The sequence below is a fragment of the Coloeus monedula genome (genome assembly GCF_965178545.1).
Source record: "Coloeus monedula genome assembly, chromosome: 14".
NCBI lineage: Eukaryota > Metazoa > Chordata > Aves > Passeriformes > Corvidae > Coloeus > Coloeus monedula.
This window is the reverse complement of record NC_138794.1, coordinates 14,709,315-14,730,035: the sequence shown is the minus strand read 5'-3', so window position 1 is coordinate 14,730,035 and position 20,721 is coordinate 14,709,315. Positions and strand designations below refer to the sequence as shown.

The following is a 20,721-nucleotide window of genomic DNA, read 5'->3' as shown; positions in this document are numbered from 1 at the left end:
AATAAATACCAGTTCCTTTTTGTAGCTACAGGTAAAACTACACTTAAAGATTTTTCCAGAAATACACTTAGAGTCATATGTCTTCTTCATAAAGATAATTAGACATATGTTTTGAGTCTGTGGTACCATGTGATGAGGAGAAACATATTACTTTGTAAACAAGTTGAAAGACATGAGGAGAATAACAGATTTCCCCACTTTTTTTGGTCTCTGATGCAGTGCTCTACTGAATGTGGTAGTGGAACTCAACAGAGAGAAGTAATTTGTGTTAGGAAAACTGAAGGTAATTTTGATGTTTTGGACCCCTATGAATGTTCACATTTGGAAAAACCTCCCAGCCAGCAATCCTGCTACCTCAAGCCATGTGGATCTAAGTGGTTTCATACAGAATGGAGCACAGTAAGTCTATCGTGTTTTCCTGTATTTGTACTTTGTTTGATACATCTTTTTCTGTTTATGTTGAAAGAGAACACCATTTGGATACAACCATCAGTCCTTAAATTGATTTGGTTTTGCACAGGAATGATAATAAAAAGAAAGCATACTCTTTACCCAGTGGAGCTTAGAAAATTTAGGAAGTATCTTGACCAGAAAGAGACACTGCACAGTTGTCGTTTTATCGCTGATCTCTTCTTCATAGAATCTTCCTGTTTTGTAAAGTTGATTTGGCCCTTACAATGACACAATGTGGTGGACTTAGAAGTTCCTTTCAGATCTCTAGGAGCATTTAATAAAGAATGAGGGATGTATTCATTTTTTAGAGTCAGTTTTATCATAATATTTTACTGTAGACTCTTCACTGTAAGACTTAGAACTTCTCTGAGAGAAAATGTATTGTACAACTTCTTGCATCTCCAGTTTCCCCTGGAAGTGGACCAGCTACCTTCACCACAAAATGCTTTGGTTTCATCTTATCTTTCTATAATTTCCTATATCTGACATAGTTTATTGGGTTTTTTTACAAAAAAAAAACCAAAAACCAAAACCAAAAACAAGCAAAACCCCAACATTTTTGTCCTAAACGAAAATCAGAAAGTCCGTTGTCATCTCAGAATGAGATGACATCGTATCGAATGCAGTAACTCGGACCCTTTGTCGAGCCTTAAGTCAGATTCCCAGTGGCAGCTCTGCAATGCGGATGCAGCTCAGAATGGTTTGTGTGAGGTGTGATGTGCTTAAGATCTCTGCAAACCTGAAGTTCTTATGGCTGGATGTGGAATAATTACAGTATTCTAGACAGGCATGTAACAGGAGTAACTCTATAAAAACCATGTTCTGTTACTGCTGCACATGGCTGCCCTTTCAAATGCAGGTAAGGGTTGTACTTAAAGATGAAAAAGCAGTTAAAAATACAATACTGAGAATACTTTGGTTAGTTTTTTGCAATATATGATTTTATGATCATGATAAGTTGTTTATGCAATGTTAAGAAAAGAAGTAATTATGCCAAAAATGTCAGAAAGAAAACATTCTTACTAGTTTTGGGCTATTAAGGTTTTAATTGTAAATGTTTTTGAGCACTACATCAAACTGAACAGTGAGCCAAATCTCAGAGACCTCAATCAGGCAAAATCCTTGGTCAGTGGGTGTTTGCTTCAGTATGGGCAGAAATGTGTAATAATTTGCTTTAAAAATACCATAACAAGCAAGTACAAAAGTCTCTGGCTTCATCACAGACCCTGAAGGAGCACAGAAATATTTCCTTTAGAAATTCAAAGAAACTTCTAACGCTTAGTAAAATCATTGTGCTGCAAGATGTGAAAAATAATTGAGTGCTAGAAAAAATAAGGCAATTAAAATTACTCCTGCTTTTATATAAATGGCAGAAGGAACAGTGGAGGGCAGGGCAGTCAAGTAGTAAAGTTCAGTGAAGTAAGTTCTTAAAGCAGGAAATGTGAACACTGTGGAAAGAGTAGATTTGGGAGATATGTCTAAATGAGAGAGAACAAGCAGACTAATTGAAGAAGCAAGATGCTAAGTAATAAATTCAGAAAGGGACCTATCCTAGCTTACTTTCAGTTGCACAGCACCCACTACATTTATTTATCTAGTTGTTGCTCCTAAAGTCAAAAATGTTTGGGAATCTTTAACAAAGTTTTACCTGTGTATTAAGAGCTTCATAGGTAGAAAATAAAAACCAGTAGGGTGAAGTTGATAAAAGGCTGCAGTGATAGCTGGGTCTGGCTTCAAGGTTCCCTTTTTTTTCTTTCTGTAATTACACATCTCCTATGGTCTTCATGAACTTCAGCTTAATTGTTTCAGTGTTCCAAATCCTGTGAAGGAGGATTTCGGGTTCGGGAGGTGCGATGTCTGTCAGATGACATGGCAGCCAGTACTCAGTGTGATCCACAGCTCAAACCTGAAGAGAAGGAACCCTGTAATACACAAGATTGTGTCCCTGAAATAGGTGAGGCAGAGGAAACTTCTGTTTTAACTATGGAACTCCATCTAGTGGAGAAGTTATTTTATAGTCTTGCAGAGGCTTTAATAGCATATTTTTTTAATCGAGTTCAGAGTTTCATTTTTACACAAAATACAGCTCTTTTCTGTGCTTTAAAAGTAGGTTTCCAATAAAAATGTTTTCCTTGTAATGAGTAAGAAACTGGCTTACTCTTGAAGTTGCTGAGAATGTGAGAGATCTGCTTCTGTGAAAATGGTACATACAGGGTGTTTTTCTGCAGCCTCCTTGCATTCTCCAACGTTTCTCTTGGAAGAGTATTTAAAACAAAAAAAAAGGATCATTATATACTGTATTTGGTAACAGGTTCTATAAGAACCAAGAACATTAAATTAAGATACTAAGTGCAATTAAGCAATTTGCTTTTGTATGTAGTAAATACACAGATACACTTAATTTGCATTGGAATACAGATTGGATTTTTATAGTAATGAGAATGGCTAGGAAGAGAAAGATGCAAGAATTTAGAAACAGCTTTAACTCTGAATGTTCTCCAACAATTTTCAGTTGAGAATTATTCAACATACTTTAATATAACATAAAAACCCTGGGGAAATGGGGATAGGTACATTTCTTCCATGCTTTATGTATCTTAAATTGTCTGTCTTATTTGTATAGATAACCAGTTTTGACCTGACAATGAGTGTTTAAATACAGGTCCAAGGGATTTTACATAGTAAAAGGAAGGGAATTGTTTATTTGTTGCTCTAGTACATTTTTTTAGTTTCTTCTCTCTTCCTTTCTCTCCGCAGATGAGAACTGCAAGGATAAATACTACAACTGTAATGTGGTGGTCCAGGCCCGGCTCTGTGTGTACACCTATTACAAAACAGCCTGTTGTGCATCCTGTACCCGTGTGGCAAACAGACAGTCGGGGTTCCTGGGGCATAGATAACAAATACTGCTCTGCTCAGAGCAGCAATGGCACTCTTCACATGGAGCTTGAACAGTGCTACTGCTTTGACTGCAGCAATTGTAGCTTCTTAGAGATGGGGTTTATATTGCTGAGTGCATCAAGAGTATGGTTAAATCTCACACCCTTTCAGTTACAGTAATTGTGCAGTTATCTCTTTTAAGATGTTTGTTGTAAAATCATGACCTTTTTTAAGCATTCTTTTTTAATGATACTGTGATTTGCATCTGCTCATCAGATAATTATTTAAGGAACATACTGGCCTTAAAATTGTGAAATTAATGAAAACTAAAATCAATTGCAGGCAATTACTGGAGATAACTGACCAGTATGGATGCAGTTGCTCCATTATTTTCTGAGTGCTTACCTTTACTTGGTATTTTGGACTGCCTTAAGTTAGATGACTAAATCAATGAAACATGTGCATGAGAAAAATGACTTCCCGAAGAACCAGAGCCTTGAAAACTATTTATCATCAGTTTCTTAGCACTCTAACGTATATTTTTAACTACTTCAGTCCATTCATAATAAATCAGTCACTGTTAAGCTCTCTCAGTTGTACTTTTAGCTAACGTCCTGTCCTTAGGCAGCAAATATATATTGACTGCCAGAAGGTGCCTTTATATTTAATTCATAAACTCATGAAGATACACTTTTATAATTTTGTATGGATTTTAAAATACAGTACCTACCAGAGTGACACTAGTGTCTAGCCCTTTAAGTCTTTAACAACTGCAGCTGTCAGTGAGATAGGTTAACCAGAAAGGTGAAGAGCCTTTGCTGGTATAAAAAGTGCTTGTTTCCATTGGTGAGGCCTCTTTTCCGTAGGGACTTATTTCAGAACTGGGATCTTGCCTAAGTCTTGTCTCTGCACTATTGTTTAACAACTACCAAACCAAAGTACTTTGTCCAGACCTAGTCTGGATAAGTCACCAGTTTCTGAAACAACCACCAAAGAATAGAGGCCTGTGTGCCTTATGCAGTCTGTTACTCTTGGTATCAGGCAGCAGTATGAGTGTAGTAGCTGAGTATCTGTAACAAGGGGATCTTAGCTATTCACATTCTTCAGGTTTTGATCAGTTTTTTGAACATACTTGTCTTTTTTTACTCAATGTTTTCATTGCACAGATCTATTCATACCACTCCTTTTCTATTACTCAAGAATGGCTGCAGACTTAGAGCTGAATTTAAGTGGTGATTTTTCATTTCTGCAATGTACTCAGCCTTGAGACTTGCTAAAATCAAATAGTATACTATGCAGTGCAGATGAGATTTTGCATTATCTGCATGTTCTCTAGCCTTTACTTGAGAGGTCTTTCAAATGTGTAAATAAGGCTGAGGGGAAAAAAATAAACACCTCTACTTATTCAGCTGTTTATTACAGCATATTGCTTGTAAATGCCCATCTGTGCATCTGTTCCTAAGGTGCCGAGTTGTAAAACAGCTGTAATAATCTATGTTCAGTCACTCTCAGAGATGTGGTTTAGGTATCCTGCTACTGATGCAGAGCCAGGTTTGAGCCTCATTGTGTATCCTTTTCTTCTTGCTACTTTGATGGAGATGATGTGGCAAGGGAATGGAGTGCTGTGAGGCGAAGGTTGCTGGGTGTGGTACCAGTCACATCAGTTTGTGTGCTGAGAGCCACAGGAAGGTGGAATTCCTGTACTCTAAAAGTTGCATTGAGATAAACTTTTGACTGTTTTGATTTGGTCACTCTTGGAAAATATATTTTTGGACATGATGAACTACTACTGTTTGGCTACATGAAATGAAGAAGTGTTTCCACTAAAATTTGAAGGTCTTCTTTGTGACTCTAAATTGTCATATGTCAGTCAATAATGTCATTGGCTGTTTCTGTACACCTTGACTCGGGCCTTTTCACTGTAAATAATAGATATAAAGTTGTTAGAAACAGAAAATCTAATTAGGAAACTTCTAATTCAAGTTCATTAATCTTTCACAGTCCTCCTGTTCCCTTGTATTACAAAGATTTATCTATGAAGATAACTTACTGTTTTGTTATCATATTATATTCCTTAGATTCTTGACCAAAGAATGATATGGATAAAGTGCAGTGTAAGCAGCTCTGGAATCCAGTACTTCTGAATACAGATTTTCATCTGTGTATCTCATTGCAGCAAATCTTGACATACATTATATAATTTTTGCAGTTGTCTGTTTTGTCCCAAGGAAGTGTTTCCTGTCAGCTTGAGGGAAATACCTGTTCCATAAAAAGGCTTCTGAAAACCCCAAGGCAAATGAGATGCAGAGAGAATCAGGTTTGCAGTCATAGAACAAATTCTTCTTACACACACTTTGGCTGTGAGACCATCAGTGACTCAGCACATAGACAGATCCTCCTATTTTATAAAATCTGTTATTTTGCTCTGGAATATATGGCCATTAGCTTATTTTACAAAGATGATCATCTTGTAGGTTCTGTTAAGCTGCCACTAAAGTAAACAGTGTGACAGCTATCAAATAGTATATACATACACATAACAGTATAACTCCGTATTACAGCTAATGTATACATCTTTGTGAATTGAATGTAGTGAGCTATGGTTATACAAATTGTACTTTTTAAGTAAAGAGACATTTTTTCAGATGTACCAGATTAAAAAATACAGTTTTACCTAATTAAACATCTAAAGGTAAGGAAAGTGCCAGAATGCTGCTGAACTTAATCATTTATCATCTCTTGTGTGCCAGCATTATTAAAATAGTTGTTCCTGCAAAACAAAGAGCCCTTTTCATCAGCACTTTGATACACTAATATTGTCTGCACAAAGTAAGTGCTGTGCTAAGATTTCACCATCTCACAAAGCATAGTTTTGAAATTGGGCCTATAGCATTTGTTCTAATGGAGCAGTGCCCCAGCTTAGTATGATGCCTGCAGAGGATCTGACTTTACTTTCTGTAAGCCAAAGGTGGCCTTAATGAATGTAGTAGACTTAGAGCAGATATAACACCAGTATAAGTAAGAAATTGTGCATACTATCAATTGCAAATATCAATTATGCAGACTTCTGATTTTTAATGTTTTCTTTTTTTGACATTGTAACATCAGTCAAAATCGTGCAGGATAGTGGAAAAAAATGCTTGCCTTGAAGGTGCTTTACACAATCCAGGAAGGCCAGAGTAAGTTAGATCCTTTATTGAAAGAGCCCACCTGCTTACAGGGTAAAATCTGCATAAAAGTTTCATGTCTTACAGACATGTGGCTGGCCAAATCAGCTTCATCCAGAGCAGGCTCTGTGTCTCAAAGCACTTTCCTTTTGGAATGGAGGATTCCTGGTGCAGTTGTTTATCAACTTACCAAGGGCCTGTCAGAGTTTGCTACCTCCTGTGCAATGTCACCTTCAAGCATATGTAGGTAGAATTCCTTGTGTGCCCCAAATGCATGCCAAGTTTGAGAGACTGAATTCATGGAATCCTCCCATCCTCTCAGAGGATGATGTGGAAGCACGAGGGTTGCTCCTGTCATGAAGGAGTGACCCTGTGAATGTGTCTGACTTAGCCAGCAATGAGACAGAGTTAGTGTTTGCTTCGGTGTCTCTGACCTTCAGCCCCAGGGCTCTGAAGAGGGAAGGGCTTGTTGGGAGGCAGGGCAGTGCTGGGGAGTGCAGTGCAAACTTGGGTGTGCTGCAAGCCTGCCAGCCTTGAATCCACCCCTACTGGATGGCCACGGGCTCAGTGCAGGACCACCTCAGAATCCCTGTACAGGGAACTGGTGTCTTCCTCATTACTCACATAAACCTCTCTTTTTTTCCCCCAACACTTCAGCAAATGGAGAACTTTCTGTATGAATAAAGCAATGTCTAACATTAATGTTATTGCTTAGATCCCAGTTTTGTGGCAATATGGTGCAGTTTTATACCAGTCATATAGTCTATAATCCTAGAAAGTGCCAGTGGTCACCACTGAGGGAGGAAGGAGGGAGGTGCTCAAACAGCCTATGGCTCATATAGGGGAGGTTATGTCTTGCTGAAGAAAACGCTTCGCTCCTCTTTGTGGTGTGCACCACTGCAAGAAGTAAAATGTGCATTTTAGGGCTTTGCTTTTCCCCATCCTCATCCTAACCTATCCCTTTTACACCCACACCAAGGCTTCTCCTCTCCTTCTTACCTTGTTTTCATCCCTTTATCCTTTGGATGACAATATTAAATTTTGCCAGAATTACTGAAAATCCTGAACTGGCCTTTGGTTTATAAGAATCTGTGTTAGAAATAAGCCCAACTGTTAAGAGAAGAGTGTTTCTGCCAGCCCCTGGATTTTTGTGTCTGTGCATATCCATGTTGGCTAGTTTTAAATGCACAGTAGTAAAGGACACAGTGAATTAATTCCTGTGCAGTGAACCTGTGATTGCACAGCTGTTGAAGTCTGTAGTGGCCCTTTATTCTCACATGTATCATCTATTGAAGAAAAAGAGTTATGGTCCTCACAAAGGACAAGCTGTGTGTTTACCTGGTTTTCTTGAGACTTAGTGTCTCTTAAGAGCTGTTCTTTGTATTGGACAGATAATTTGTGTGCATGCCTGTAATTGGAACACAAAACATGAAATATTGAACATGAAGGTAAACTTTATTTCTGAACTTACAGAATGTTTGTGGGAGATGAAATTAGGCATTGTTTAGAAAACAGAGTAAAATAATTATTTCTACGTCAGAAATGAAAAATCATCCACTAAACATTTTCAAAATATTTTAAAGCAAACTTATAATCATTATAATACTTCAGTGTGGGCAAAATTCAGACCTGGTGAAAGGGAGAAAATTCCATTTAAGAGAATTCATAGCAGACCTGAATTTGGCTCTGTGCTTCTCAGCTTTTAATAACCAGAAGTTCAGAAGAGTAAGTTCCCAATTTTATATATCCCTATGTAGTGTAATTGGATACAGATAAGTACTGTCATACCTGGAGAGGAGGGGAGCTTAATTCTGATGAATCATTGACCTTTCAGCAACAGTCATTGCTGCTTGTCCTGACCTGTTTTTCCATGCTGTTTGGGTCTCCTGAGACCAGTGGCCTTGGCAGGGGTTGGGTACATACGAGCTTGTGAAGCCCCATCATAGTCACTCACGATCTACAGAGAGGATCAGGAAGGACAGGAAAAGAAAGAAAAGAAAAGAAACTCTTAACCTTTTTTAATATGTATAAAATTGTCTACTTGACCCTCATAATTGATTTTGGCAGAAGGATATACTTTATTATAACTTATTTTGTTGTTATTTGTAAATACAAGATGTCTATGGGAAATATGTAATTCTGAGCTGTGTCTGTGGAACAAGCCACTGCACCAAAATATTTCAAATATTTAGAATAGGCAGATATTTTAATTAAAAGGGACCTAATATGTATTTATTTACATATACCATTCAAATTTTGTCCAGCTTTTTCATTATACTAACCCATCTTTTTAGGGAATTTTATAGCACAGTTATTACATATATATTTTTGTATATATGTCATACTGTAAATCCATAATACAATTTTCTAAACTTTCTGATTAGCCAGTTCCTTGAGTGAATTAAAGGGGGAGAGTATAATTGCTTTCTGACTCGTTCAGGAATATGTATCCCTGGCAATGTACCTGAACCAGAACTGTACAGCATCCTTTTCATATTGTATACATTTTCTCTTTGATGAAAAAAATGTTAACTATTTTTGTTTATGACTAATTTATTTTTTATTATTGTGAAAAATAAAGAAACTCAAGATTAATTTATGTGACATGTTTGGGTTTTTTTGGTTGATCTGTACTTGAGTTTCTTGAGAATTAAGGAAAAGCATAAACAAGGGTACAAACACACTAAGGGAACTTAGCAAATACAGGGGTGGGCACAATATAACCAAGTTGCAGAAAGCTGTGTAACCCGTGTGCCAGCCTTTGAGGGGTGACAGCCAAGCTCTGGGATGTCCCAGGATAGCGGCGAGTGTTGCACAGGGAGCGCAGCTCCCTGTCCTGGGCGCTGGGGATCGGCCTCTCCCCCCGTGCAGCTGCTGCTGTAACTGATGAAGGGTTGGACTGGTTCTTCCCCACGCTGACATAACCAGAGCAGCACTACAGACAGTTCTCTGCAGATTTAAGAGTAATTTCACTATAAATAAGCGAAGTCACAGAATCATAGAATCATTAAGGCTGGAAAAGAGCTCTGAGATCATCAAGTCCAGCCTTTGACCAAACACGACGACATCAGGCAGACCACAGCACTGAGAGCCGCATCTGGTCGTTGAAGTCCCAGGGGAGCAAAACCACACGAGCACTTTTTTGGAGGTAAACCGATGTTATTTGTCCTTTGATCTTTGCAGCTACCAGAGGCTGTGCCGCCCCTGGGGAGCGGCAGTTCCGGCGGTTCGCAGTTCGCGTAGGGCCGTGAGGGGGCGCCGTGAGGGGGCGCCGTGAGGGGGCGCCGTGAGGGGGCGCCGTGAGGGGGCGCCGTGAGGGGGCGCCTTCCTGCCCGCCGGGCTCTGAGGGGACGGGAGCGCCTGGCCTGGGGCGGGCCGGGGCGGCAGCGCGGTGTCCTTGCTGTGTCTCACGGTGTCCCCGCGGTGTCCTCGCCGTATCCTCACGGTGTCCCCTCATTCCGGGGAACCAGTGCCTGTGTCTCTCTCTGGGGACACAGAGATTTTAAGTGCTTCGTAAACGTGTGGGAGGTTTTTGCTTGGGTTTTTTTGGTTGGTTGGTTATTTGGTTTGGTTTGGTTTTTAAAGTAGAACTTGAGTTATTAAGCTATAAAATTATACAATAGTAAATGCGTTGCTCTTCCCCCGGATGTTCTTTGTGTTTAAAATAAAACTTCAGTGTAAAATTACAAAAAGAGCCCTTAGCAGCTGCAGTACTTCCCTGTGGTGATTCGTCTGAGCCCTCAAGCCTGAGGAGCTTGAGAAGGATTCCACATCACCAGCTGATGCTGGTTTCAGAGTCCCTGCTTTCCGTGATGCCTGCAAAGAGTGGACCTCTAAGGTAAATACAGAGGCTGTAGCCAAAGTTACAAGAGCTGTGTGCAACCCTGCACTGAGCAGTTGTTGAGTGAAAATGCTCATCTTTGATACCTGTCTCCATAGCCTATTTCCATGTTAAACTCTAATTTGTTGATTCAGAATATTCTTATGCAAACCATTTTTTACATAGTTACTGCTAGCCACAGTCTTAAAAGGAAATGAAAACCATTACAGAGATTTATTGATGAGGTAAAATTCAAAGAGATATTCTTAAATTAACCCAAAAACTTGCTTTTGGTTCTCCACAGATGCAAGTTCCAATGAGGAGCAAATATAGAAAAGGCAATGCTGGCTTCCTGCCCTGTTTTCAGATGTAACTAGGCTGACCTGAGCATTGATTAAGAATTAGCTGCTGCCGTTGATCTGGTTGGCTTTGGTGGGGATTTTTTGAAGCATATAAACAAAGTGAATGTAGTATAACACCTATCCACAGAAAAGTGTGAAGCTTCCGACAGACTAGTAAGGTTGGAAGGCATCCCGGGAGACCATCTACTTTAACCTCTCTACTCACAGCAGTGTCACCTACAGCAAATTGCCCAGATCTGCGTCCAGTCAAGTTTTCAATGTCATCCAAAGGATGAAATTTCCTGGTTTTTGTTCAGTTTGTGCCCTTTGCCTCTAGTCCTGTCACTGCAAAGTCCTGAGAAGCACCCAGCTCCATTGTCTTCATTCCTTCCCTTCAGGGCTTCAGAAAGTTGAAGAGAAGTGCTCCATAGTTTATTTCTCTGAACTATGAAGACTGTTAATGCTAGAATATTGTGTTGTCATTGTGTTGTCTTCAGTGAGGTGACTTCTACAGTTTAAAAGCCTGAGAAGATTTTAAGTCCAATCTTGAGATCCAAAGCAGAGATTTTAGTATCGAGTTGAAGCAGTTACTGAGGGTAAGAAAGGAAATTAATGCATATAAATGTTTGGCACAGCTTTGGACACTGTAGATAATTTCTATTGTATTTCCTTTGTTACTCTGGGCTGTTTTATTTTGTTTGTTCTCTGTTACTCATTTTTGCTTGGGATACATTGAAAGAAAAGCGAATATTTGAAGAAGAAAGACTCCAACTTTCAAAGGAGGAAAAATCTAATAGGGTAGATCAGGAACCAAAAGTAAATTTGCTCTAATATTTAAATAACTTTCATACTTCATTCCTACTTAGTATATAATTTTGAGTAAGGCATAGGAAGGTAGATATTTAAAGTGCACATAATATGGAATTAGTAATGCACCTGTACTGAACTTGGAATTACTAGGACATACGCATGCAAATGAATCAAAGAAGAGTACCAGTAATTGTGAAGAAAATCACATTGTGTCCTTTCTATGTATTTGGTGTCCAGCAACTGTAAAACCATGAGTTCAGTTTGTGCCAGACTAACTGTGTCGGGGTTTAGCCCCAGCCAGACACCGAGCCCTGCGCAGCTGCTTGCTCAGTCCCTTGCGGTGGGATGGGGGAGGAGTCAGGAGAATAAAAGTCAGAAAACTTGTGGGCTCAGATAAAGACAGTCTATAGGTAAAGCAAAAGCCACATGCACAAGCAAAGCAAGGAATTCATTCACCCCTTTCCACAGGCAGGGAGGTGTTCAGCCATCCCCAGGGCTGTGTCCTCTGCCAGCTTCTTGTGCTGCCCCAGCCTCCTCGCTGGCAGGGTCATGTGAGGAGCAGAAAAGGCCTTGGCTCTGCTTAAGCACTGCTTAGCAATGATGGAAATATCCCTGTGTCATCAATACTGTTTCCAGCACAAATCCAAAACATATTCCCATACTAGCTACTGTGGAGGAAATTAACACTATCCCAGCCAAAACCAGCACAAACTGCTGTTTGGAATGCAGGTGATCTTTCTCCAGAGTGGCATATAAGGTACAATCTGAACATTCTATCAAGGAACTGTAGCTTTGCGAATTCTTGTGATACATAAATGTAAATAATATATTTCCCGTAATTCTAATTTGGTTTTCATGCTACTTAGGTTAAAAAATAAAAAGATCACTCCAGTCCTTAGTGAATGATCCTGTACAATTGTGTGGATTATAACTACTTCAGCCTTAGTATCTCTAGTTCCAGCTGAATCATAAGTCAGATGACTGAAATAGCAGTAGATAGCAGTGTAATATTAACCCAGTGGAAGTTGAATCCTTTTGGGATAGGGAACTGTCTGAATTTTTAATTATTTTTGTTTATTATTAAGGCATATGAGCAAGAGTCAGCCCTCATGAAGAAAAGGTAGCTGCTGTTGTCTATATTGCCCAGACTCTGCAACAGTGAACACATGCAGACAGTTCCTACTTCCCAATTCAAGTTGCCAGCTGGCTTTTGTATTGTCACCTGTCCCTCTGGTTTGAGGTTGAAAGCAAGCACAAAGTTCACCAAGGAGAAACTACTGATTTGGAATTGTGTTGTTGTGGAACTTTGGGAAGGTACCCTTCCTTGCTCTGGAAAACAGAACCATGAATCTGATGGTTGGAGAGTAAATAGTACAATTCCATTGAAACTAAGAAAACTATGCCAGGCTGCTATACCAGGCAGTCTGTGCTAAATTTTTTAAAAAGAGAAAGCATTTCCATTATTTGAATGGATCTATTTTTACCTGCAAGAGAGTATCAAAACTGAATTAAAAGTGTGTTTTCCTGGGAAGTACAGTAAACTTGTTTTCTCTCCCTTAGAACAAAGCTAGCTGTTGCTTCAAATTGGCCTAGGCCTTGGAAGGGATGGACCTTCTGACTTAGAGCAAAATAGAAGAAACATGCCAGTGGAAGAAAATGCCACTGGAGCTGAAGGTACTGCTTTGGAGCAAGTCTAAGGTATCCTCTGTTGTTTTTTCTTAAGGACTGTTCATTTTATTATATATCTCCAGAACTTAAAAGTTTTTTAAGTTCCAGCCTTCACTGCTCTTGCAGCTCTTTACCTACAATTTGTGACATAGCTACTCTGCTGGTCTCAGCAACCCATTGAAAAAGCTGCTGCTAGTTCTAATTCACAGTCAAGTGGTGTCAGACTGCAGAAGGTACTTCCAATAGGTCAGAAGGCCTACTTAGTTAAAGTAAAGTAACAGGTAACACAGAAGAAGTAGCATGTTACTGTTTCTCCAAGAAGCATTTAGCGTGCTCCTCCTAGTACGGGTTAACTGGGTTTTGCAAGTTCATCACAAACACTATTTCCAGCAGTAGTATGTTCTCTTTGAAACAGATTTCCTGCTGTCTGGTGAAGTCTCTTGACTTTTTTATTTTTTTTCGTGGAAAGAATGCTTCCTGATTTTTCACAGTTAAGGGCTAACTTTTCTTGGAAATGGTTGCTATTGCCCTAGAATGGGCGAGTATGCTATGGATGCAGAATTAAGAAGTAGCCAGAATGTGGCCTGCTCAAAAAGACTGTCGTAAATTCACTAGGTCAAGTGGGCTTTTAAAGCTCTTTGGCTGCCACAGAATAAGGGAAAATGAGAATTTGTAAAATCCAGTCCAGCTTAATTATAAAGCAGCACCTGTCTGAAAAATTATTTTTGCTTGTAACCACCCTGACTTGCTCAGCACTGAACTTTGGCTGAGAGTGGAGAATAAAATGTAGCCATTCCTTCTGTTTTCAGCCTAGAGATTGGCAAGTGATGCTCTCGGCTATATAAATGCATGAGACAGTCAGATTTTTGATATATATTGACTCAAAAATGTAAAGCATTGGGAGCCTATAGCAGAACTAAACCTTTATGCTATTTTAACAACAAAGTAGTGAAGGAGAGAACAAGGAAAAACATGCAAATGTTCTACCAACTTTTTTATGGTTGTTAGCAGATAACCTTGGGAAAAGGTGTTTATTTGAACAATTGCTTCCATAAAAAAGGAAAGAGAAATTCTGTACATACTTCACATTCTAACACTTAAAACACAGTGTCCATTTTTAATCATGTTCTTGCTGTAGGAATTTAACACATAGTTCTTTTAACTTAAAATGTCTCCAGTGTGGGAGCTATTGTTTTTCTTGAAAACATCATGATTTTTTACACTGAACTGTAATAAGTGGGTTCCTTTCCACCTCTGATTTTTTTTTTATTGGGCATAGTCTTCCTTAGCTTACAAAAAAGAATCCTAAAATTGCCCAGCTTGCCATATCTTTTCTTGATGTAAATTGATGAGTTATACTGTTGTACTGGGTTGGTAATTTCAACCTATGGGTCTTTGATGCAGAGCACAAAATACTTTTTATTAAATAAAGAATGAGTGCAGCAGATCATATGTGTATGGAAGACATTCAGACAATGGATCAGATTCTTAGCTTGCTCATTCTTGCTAATGTGTAATTATATGAATACATATTCTATCTCCATGTTTAATGCAAGCACTTTTAAGGGCAAGATTAGAGAGCAAACTGTGAACTGCAAATGTAATCTGAAATCAATAAAATGAAATTAAATAGAGAAAGGTTACATTATAAAATACTGCATTTGGAATGCAAAATTTATTGATCAAATGTAAACTGAAGAATTACAAAAATTCAAACTAAATGATTAATTACAGGTAACACTTCCAGCAGTGTTTTTTTCTTAGCAACATGAGTTAATGCAAGAATAGGGATTTGCCTCTCAGTAGCATTTACAAGATCTATACCTAAATCATGTGTCACGCAGAAAATATTGTGGGAGATTTGAAAGGAGTCTGAAAAAGGGAAATGAAAATAAATATATTTGTCTCTACCCACTATGAGCAATTTTTAAACTAATTAAATTTGTTTATTCTACAAGGTAAAGCCTGGACATGGATTTAGCAGTCCACAGTGTTAAGGTTTTGGATTTAATTATTTTGGTCATTAGGAGGCTAGTGTTCAATAAGAGAGTCTTGCAAGGATAAGGGGGGAAAAAAGCAATTTAATTTTCAAGAAAAAAGATGGCACTTACTATGTGTAAATAACAGAATTATTTTCTGACCGGGGGATATGATGCAATGGATGCAGGATAAGGATATTTTAGAAGGGCATCTATTTTTGTATCTTGCTTCAGGACAGGAAGATGGACTAAGCAATCTTTTAAAACTTCTTCAATGTACAGTACAGCAATAATGATAAGAATAATGAAGTATTCTGTTTGTCTTGGTTGTTTTGTGTCCCCTGAAATAGGGAATAAGCTGTGCTTAATTTTGGGAAATAGGCTTATTCAGAGTGGGGGGATGCTCTCAGAAAAGACTCTTGTTTGATCAGGGACCTGGCAGGAACGGGTAAATACATAAAATTTTTATACTACCTCCCCTTGCTGAGAGCATCCAATTTATTTTGATTTTAATGCAGATCTGAATGCAGAACTTGTTTCTTGCTAAAGGACAGTAGTTTAATTGTGATTCAGCTAGATTCATATCCCACATCAGGGATATGTTTTTTTCTGGTGTTTTTTGTTTTGTTTTGTTGGGGTTTGTTTTGTTTTGGGGTTTTTTTTGGTTTGTTTTGTTTGTAGGTTGTGGGTTTGTTTGTTTGGGATTTTTTAAAATGAATATGTATTTTTAAATATGTGTGCATACGAAGTATGTTCTAGTTATGAAAAGTCAATCCTCTGGGTCTATATCTTCTAGAGAACTCTGTTCCTTGCTAGGTGCAAGCTCTTGTCCTTGTCATGCTGGAGTTGAACTTGGATGTCTGGCCTGGGAAACCACAGGCTGAAATTTCCTTTGGATGTATTCAGTTTTTCAGTCAAAAGTCTGTATTGCTTAAAGCTACTCTTGTCCACTCATTTGTTCTAGAATCTTGCTTGCATACCTGATTCCTAATTCCTTGCATGCATTTTCTGTCTTTTTCAGGCTGAGTTTTCAGTGTATAGATACTTCTTAAACAGCAAGAGAAATACAGTTCAAAGCTGTTTCACTTAAATAACTCCTTCACAAACTGCTAGGGTACACCATTCTTTGGGTGGGAATTTCTATAGTGTTTATGTGAAGATACAGATTTCTCTTTTGTTGTAAGATTTCTGCAATATCAGAGCCTCAAACATTTTAGCATAGTCCTGTTGGTTCCCAATTTGTCACTTTTCCACTGTGATGATGAATGTTTTTAGCAAAAAGGCTGAAGCATTTGGCAGCCCACATGAGCAATGACTGATCAGACTGAGTGCTATAAAGCGCAGTTGCCACTTCTGCCATTCCTTTTCTGCTGCTGAAAACTGGTAATTTTTCTTTTAGAAGTGCAGAGGGAATTACTTCCTTCCCATCCCCCTGCTTCCAGCTGTAAGCATGTAGTTTCTCTGCACTAAGACAGTGTCAGCACATTTGGCATCTTTTCAGTCCTGTGCTGGAAATACATTGTATAATTCAGTGTGAGGCTTCTTGGGTTTCTTGATAATAATGCTCAATTGATAACATAGCTGCATGTGATACAGTACTTGCATCTTCTTTTTTATCACTCAGAGTAAGATTGCAATAAAAGACTTGAAAGTAGTTATCAGCTAGTTTACTTCTTTCCGTCTGACTCTACAGCCTCATAGTATTCTGCAGAGATTCAAAGTCACTTTTTACCAAAATTGAACAGATTTACTTTTCAGTTTAAGCTTATTAATATTTATTGGAAACTAAAATCTGTCACTCATTTGAAAGTGACTTGATGAATCTTGATAAGTATTGTCAGTATTTTCATGTAGATGAATTTAGTATCATGGGCCCTTGTGTTTAAATACATGTATTTCAGTTACATACCCACCTTTTGTGGCTCAATGTGCTGCACAGTAGTAATCTGCACAGTAATATTTGAATGTGCTTTGAACTGAATACATCCCAAGCTCTGCCTACTCTCTGGGTGGAACCTTTTTTTACCCTGCAGTTATCACCAGCAGCTGGAAAGTTGGATAGGAATTTAATTCTAATGCTTAGATCCTTTCAGTTTCACAGTCTGCTCATGTAGAGTACCTGTATGAGAAGGTCACTTCCTTTGTACTTGATGTAGATGGTTTTAGTCTGAGGCAACAAGTTGCCTTGAGGCACTTGAAGCAAAGCTAAGAGAATTTTGAAATAAAATGTGATCCTTTCATTTCCATTTAAGTTAATGCCATTAAGAAAAACAATCCTTTCCACAACTGAAATTAAAGTTATTACACAGGAGAAGGAATGGAAATTTTGTTTCCAGGTAGAAATTATGTTTCCTCTGCAACTTTTTATTTTGGATTTCTGTTAGCATATCTTTTGTGGCTTTTCAGTTAGAAAATATTAGCTGCAATTGAGATTGAAGGTGCCTCACTTCAGAGACAGTCAAATGACGATTTCAGCTAGTATCAATGTGAACACTGTATTTTGGGTTGTTTTGCTGTGATTTTTTTGGTAACTATCTTATTTTTGTTTTATTTTTCAGCATAAGTCAACATTTAGCTATGCTGGAGGAGTAGCGTGAGTTTTCCTTGTACAGTGTCTTTCATTTTTAGAACATTGCACTATGCTTTCCAAAAATTGGAAAGTTGGAAACAGATAATTTTTAACAGTGCCTTGCCCATTTCATACTGAAGAAACTTGACAAGGAGTTCTATTGAACCAGCAGAAGAGCCCTGTAATAGCACTGTCAGAGGGCTGTGGGAGTACTGAATCTCCCAATACCCTCTCTGTGAGGAATCCAGAGCTTTTTTGCTAGGGGAAGTTCTAATCAGGGTTATGGATCAGGCAGTTGATTTGTGTTCTCTCCTAACACAGTGATAATGAGAATGTAAAACTTTTCTTCCTCATACAAATCTGAAGTATAGAATGTTTTACCAGAATGTGTAATAAGTTTATCTGAATCAGTTTTGTAACACTGCAATATCCCCACCCTGCAAAATACCAGAAAAAATTCCTTAAGTTGCTTCCCTTTTCACAAGGTTTTCATAGGAATGTTTTCCTGTTCTGTTTCTCACGAAACCTACCTCCCAGTCATTGTGTTACAAGTGGTGAGAATGTTGTTTGAAAACTAAATGAAAAAATAATCTTTTTTTGACACAGTTCAGGGACAAGTACTTGTTGTGTTATACGTTGCTTTGTGAGAGCTTAACTGGGTTTCCAGACTGTACAGAGAAAAACTCCTGCCATAAGTCCTGCACACACAGATCCCAGGGGAAGCTGCTGAAGAAGACTCGAGGGCTGGGCCTTTTCATGCAAGTGTCTTTCCACACAGCAAATGATCCAGAGAGCAACTTCTATAAATAGTGTCATTTCCAACTGCAGAGGTTTCTGTCCTTTCCTGTGGATTCCTTGCCAAGCATTTTCTCAGTTCTGAAGTAGAGATGGTTCTGTAGCCAGCATGCACTTAAATAGCCCTTGGAGAGCTGTATTAGATTTTTGTTGGCTTTCATTTGAACTTTTAAACTGTCAGATTATTTTAGCAGCATCTGTAGAAAAGCATTGGCTCTTGGTGTTGCTTGTTCTTTACCATTGTCGTAACAACATAGTAAAACAAGGTTGTTACCTTTGTAACATTTATACCAAGGGTATTGCATTGCCATGCAGCGCTTTTCTGAACGGTGTCTTCTTTACCTTAGAGTACAAAGGACTGTGGCTCAACAAAACTTTTTGAGCAGAGGGGATATAGATTTATTTGCGGATTTTGCAATCAAGTCTTGGCACTTCTTGTGTCTGAAGAAACTGTATTGAAAAAGTGTTGATATGTCTACTGGATGATTTTGAAAGGGAAATATTGTTAATGGTCATAAATCAGAAGTGAGAAAAGCTCCATTTAAAGGGCTGTATTTAACAGAATAACTGTGTTGTGACAACTTTCATGTATTAAGTAGCTAAGATATTTATTTATAAATAAGGGATGCAAAGATACAGCTGGTTTATCAAGAATCAAGTTTCAATCAAGTACTTGATCCTGGCAAATATGTGTTTGTGTTGCCACAGCATCTTTGTGCTTTTGGAGAATATTAATGCAAATTTCAATGTTCCCTTTTTCTCATAGGTAGTTTCTGGTTGTTTCTTAACTCTGTTACTGCAATATTGCAAAAATCTCTTCATCTTTTGATCATACCACTAAATTCAGCAATCTTCTACAAAAACATCTTAAAACTAGAGTTATAAGTTCATGCTTTGGGATGCATGGCATTTTTGTAATTTTCATGGAGCACTTTGCATAGAGACTTCTATTGAGGGAGCTTGGAGCTTGTTAGTGCAAGATCTGTTTTCATTGCAGGTGGCTGTGGTAAAATGGCAAGAGAAAGTACTGGGCCCTGAAGGTTGTCCAGCAAAAAAATTATTTCCTCCCTTTTGTTTACAGTGCATATCCTGACATCATTTGAGACAACTACAACTACACAGTTTGGTAATGCAATTCATGACATGTCAGGTACAGCAGATGGATGCATGCCAGCATTTCAAGGAATTAAAACGGTTTCTTTCTCTAGGTTGTTCTGGAGAACTCCTAGTCCAGAGATTTTTTTTTTTTTTTTTTTTTTTTTTAAAGCAAGATATTTTTTCAGATGTCTTTATTAAATTCTAAAAAGCAGCTGCAATTGCTGGCAAGTATCTGAATGAGCTCACAATGATATTCCTAAAGTACTATCTCAAACTAATTACTCATTCTTTCCAACATGCTATCTACTGGTGATGAGTTTACCACCAAACATAATGTCTACATGTTCAAACTGCTGTGAGTTGCAGCTGGGTTACTGTCTAGGGAGTCAAGTGTGTATAGTTGTGATCTTTCTTTGTAAATGAAGAACAATAATTATAATAAGCCTTTTCACTGTGATCCTTATTTGGGGGAAAAAAAAGAAGACAATGTAATACCTTTAGGATTTTAAACTAATAAAATACATATTGTTCATTGTGTACCTTGCCAGTAAAGGCTTGCAGATTTGATGCAAGGGGTTTAGCATTTGTAAGTCATTCGTGATAAAATCTAATCCCTTATGTGCCATGGAAAGCAGAAAGAAATGCTAGTTGCAGTTAAACAACTGATAGATTGATAGTTGCAATTACGCCTCATTTACTAAGTATTGAATGCCAGCTGCTGGATAGGACTCAGATTCCATTTTGGAACCTCCTGGTTCCATTGCAGCCTAACCCAACTGAACCCAGCTGAAATGGGTAGTCATTATTTCTTCTGAATTTTTAACCATAAATCACTTCAGTGGGTGTTTTCCTGCATCAGTCTACAGCCGTTTAAGCATAAACATTCCAGTGGAGTTCTAGCTGGATAGAGCTATGGCAGAAAGTTGCCAGAAAAACAATCATGTTCAGGTCCCTTGCTCCAAGAGAAGAAGGTATAACTGAGCTTGGCTGAAAGCAGAACTGTTTTTACAGTGAAAAGCATCTGACATGGGCTCAGTTCAGTTGCTAAATGTCACAGTAATGACTATGGGAACCATATAGTACTGTGAGAAAAGAACAAAGGAAAAGGGAAGTGTATTGTGAGAGGAGGGTAAGAAAATGT

At 38.3% G+C, this 20,721-nt stretch overlaps 1 protein-coding gene across 2 annotated transcripts in view; it reads left to right on the top strand.

Annotated features, from left to right (window-relative positions):
* Window positions 1–9,075, top strand: part of THSD4 (thrombospondin type 1 domain containing 4) — a 244,065-nt gene extending 234,990 nt beyond the window's left edge. For both annotated transcript variants that reach the window (XM_082290825.1, XM_082290826.1), the window contains 3 exons: window positions 220–399; window positions 2,263–2,407; window positions 3,211–9,075. In XM_082290825.1, coding sequence (XP_082146951.1) covers window positions 220–399; window positions 2,263–2,407; window positions 3,211–3,353 — 468 coding nt within the window. In that variant the 3' untranslated portion in view covers window positions 3,354–9,075. The remainder of the gene's footprint in view (window positions 1–219; window positions 400–2,262; window positions 2,408–3,210) is intronic.
* Window positions 9,076–20,721: the final 11,646 nt, after the last annotated feature.